The sequence below is a fragment of the Austrofundulus limnaeus genome, unplaced genomic scaffold, assembly GCF_001266775.1.
Source record: "Austrofundulus limnaeus strain Quisiro unplaced genomic scaffold, Austrofundulus_limnaeus-1.0 Scaffold162, whole genome shotgun sequence".
NCBI lineage: Eukaryota > Metazoa > Chordata > Actinopteri > Cyprinodontiformes > Rivulidae > Austrofundulus > Austrofundulus limnaeus.
Genome location: NW_013952564.1, coordinates 715,747 through 719,220, shown reverse-complemented (window position 1 = coordinate 719,220; position 3,474 = coordinate 715,747). Strand labels below are relative to the sequence as shown.

General features: G+C 34.4%; 1 protein-coding gene across 1 annotated transcript in view; it reads left to right on the top strand.

Annotated features, from left to right (window-relative positions):
* Window positions 1-1,609: 1,609 nt before the first annotated feature.
* nt5dc3 (5'-nucleotidase domain containing 3) overlaps window positions 1,610-3,474 on the top strand; it is a 19,921-nt gene continuing 18,056 nt past the window's right edge. Inside the window, exon 1 of the mRNA XM_014017156.1 lies at window positions 1,610-2,010. Within this exon, the coding sequence (XP_013872610.1) occupies window positions 1,734-2,010 (277 nt within the window). The 5' untranslated portion in view covers window positions 1,610-1,733. The remainder of the gene's footprint in view (window positions 2,011-3,474) is intronic.

Here is a 3,474-nt window from a genome sequence, read left to right as displayed (position 1 = left end):
AAGCACGACTGATAAATAAAAAAAACAAATAAAATATAAACTTGTCATAGAAATATGCATGTTATTGTGCCATTTCCTTAACTTTATTCCTGGGTGTGTAGCTGCCTTTATGGCCATGGGATCAGGCCACATGTGTAAACTATTTATAATGGTTGGGCAATCAAAAGTAACAATGAACCTTTATGGATGTACCACATCATCAAGTTAGGCTAAGTTTACGCCATTATAAATTAATCAGTCATAATGTTTTAAATTATAACTGTAACCTATCAACAAATGTTTGATTTGGACTATCATGTTACATTGTGAAACAATCAGTTTAACCTTATTGCCTAAAATGTAAAAAATAAAAATAAAATATTTATTTATTTCATTCGGTGTCCTACCTTTGACTTTTTATGAGTTACAAAATAACAAAACATAACAAATTAGACACTAGTAAGATCTAAGAATTGGAAACATACTGGTCCAATATTACAGGTCACAGTTCTGGGAGTTTGGACCCAAGAATGCAGACTAACTTGAGGAGCTTGAGTTAAATAAGTGTTCTTCGTGTCGATGGGCATGGCAGGAGGAACAAGTACTAACAATGGAAAAATACTGAGAATGGCAGAAACACAAGGCGGCAAGAAACACACTAAACACAAAGGAAATACAGAAACTAAACATTATGAGAAATTAGATTTTTTTTCTTCTTGTGGCTGCGCTCTCTTCCAGGGTTTCCACAGCGAGCAAACTCATGATAATTTGACAACTGCTTTTACACCAGATGAACTCCTTTAGGGCTTGGCAATATGGCTTAAAATGTATCACAATATAAATGTTTCATAACAGTTGAAATCGATAATCATTGATTATTATTCTGTTTTTTGTTTGTTTGTTTGTTTATTTATTTGTTTTACCTATTTGAAATAAGGACCAAGAGATAACTTGTGATCCGACTTTTCCTCATTTATCCACAATTTCCTCACAAGCTGTTGCACTCATTTTCTCCTCGTTTCCATTTCGTTCTTTTTGATTTTGAAGCAGTTTTGAAGTGAAACATGAAACTACTGCTGCACACTCCACTGCTTACATTCTGATGTTTTTATTATTATTATTATTATTATTATTATTATTATTATTATTATTATTATTATTATTATTATTATTATTATTATTATTATTATTATTATTATTATTATTATTATTATTATTATTATTATTATTATTATTATTATTATTATTATTTAACTTGTTTTTTACTTCTGTTTTTGCAACAAAGGGAATTTCATTGCTGGGGGACAGGCAAAGTTTTAATCTATTATTTTATTCTTTCTCTTAGAAATGAAAATATAAATGAATGGATGGATACATTTCAAATGTTTTAGCCTAGCCTAACAATACTTATTGTTTTACCAAAATAATGAACTGACTCAGAGCCGTCATAATTATTTTCTCATTCTCAAATTTTATTATTTTAATTACAGAGCAAGATGAAAATTTGTCTGATCAGATTTTTTTGACTAATCGTTTTCAATTTTCTGCAAATCTTCATTCAAAGACCTGCCCCGTGCTGCCGAAAACGAGACGCACCGGCTTCTGATTGGCTGGTTGCCCTCTAAAACACGGAAGTGACATCAGAACAACCACAAACGGGAGGAAGTTCAGTGTGGCGCCTGTCCCGCGTGCGGTCATCAAAAAGAGGGTCTGCGTCGACCTCCACGCGGTTTGTCTCTTTAAAAAACTACACAATGGCGACCTCTTCGCGGTCTCTTTCATTCCTCCTGAGACAGTCGGACTGTCTGCGGCGGCCGGCCGGTCTCTGCTCTCCGAGGCGCACATTCATGTCCCGCTTGTGGAGACGGGATTTCAAGGCAGCGTCCTTCTCCCGGGGAGCCGGTCGGCTGCTGTCGAACCGGTCCGGAAGCAAAAACTGCGCAGCATCTGTATTTAGCAGCTCCTCGGACGGGCAGGACATCACACAGAGCCTGTGGTCGGTTTACAGTGAGACCAAGAGGCAAACCGAGGGTAGGCTGCTCAAATATTTCAACACACAACACACCCCTATATGTTAAACACGAGTGTCGTTGACCTTGATATGTCAAAACAGACAAGCCTAAATAAAAAAAAAATGATAGCTACAATCAAGGTGTCAATAAGTGGATAAAACGTCTATTTAATTTAACCTGTTGACATTTAGCAACACTATTAAAACTACACTTTTTTTTTAGCTTTCCTTAATCATTAATAAATGGTTAGTTAACCATGGTTAGTTAACTATGAAAACATTGCTAAATATGGTTCATACTACATAGCTATAATGTAACACATTTATTAATGCTTTACAAATAAAGCCTAATTACTTCCAAAAACCAGCATGTTTATTCATGCTTATTAACTTCAAAATTAACTTTTATATATTGTGTATATATGTATGTAAATGTTCATATAAATGTACTTTCACACTATTTGTTAGACATGTAATAATGTTTAGAGAACATATGAATTGACTAAGAATTCTGATTTCCATAGGTGAAAAAGAACTACAACAAAACATAAACAGCCTTCACTTTAGAAGGGTTCACTAAAAGACTTAACAACTATCTACTAACAACTGCCTTGATACACTGCAGAATTAATAGGTAATCGATTAAGCTGTTCTCTAACTATTAATGCATGCTTAACACATGGTGTAAAATTACATTTACATACATATACACACAGTATATAGAATAGTTTATTCAGGAGTTATTAAGCATGAATAAACAATGAGTATGTTAGATTTTGAAGTAATTAGCCTTTATGGTGTATTAGTGCTGATGTGTTTTCTGTATGGACTTTTATAAGAGAAACATTATAAGTCAGATTCAATGTAACAACAGGGAAATTCAAAGTTATTATGATTAGGTATCATGTTGTCCTCATCCGATTGTTTTATTTGCTGTTTAAAAAGTGACAAAGCTTAATTCATAAATTGCATGTCTCCAGTGTACAAAAATGTATTGTTTTGTGGTTAAATGGGTCTGTAAATGGCCTGAACTTACAAAGACTACAAATTTGCCCATTCATACACAGGGGTAGATATAAAATCTGGTTGTCCACAAAATATTTTGGCTGTCCAAAAGAATCTCAAGAAAAATGTAATTTAACAAGTATATTATTCTGTAGACAAAGTTTATTATATATCATAATTGTTTTCAGTCAGCCAGGTTGACAGGATCTGCGTGAATAAAACTTCCTCATTCTCTACTTTGAAATAGAGTATTTAAGGCTCAGGGAGTAAAGCAGCAAAAATGTTGCTAATAAAATCTAGAGGTTGGTATTGGTATTGGTAATTGGGGATGGGTACAACCCAGGTGAGCGGGGACCTCATAAGTGGGCCCATTGCTCTCCCCAAAAGATACTGGGCTTTAATCAAACCTTTTTGTCCCTCGGATGAAGGACACCAGGTTAGAAACCCTCAGGGGTCTCCAAGAATTCTTTCCCTTAGAC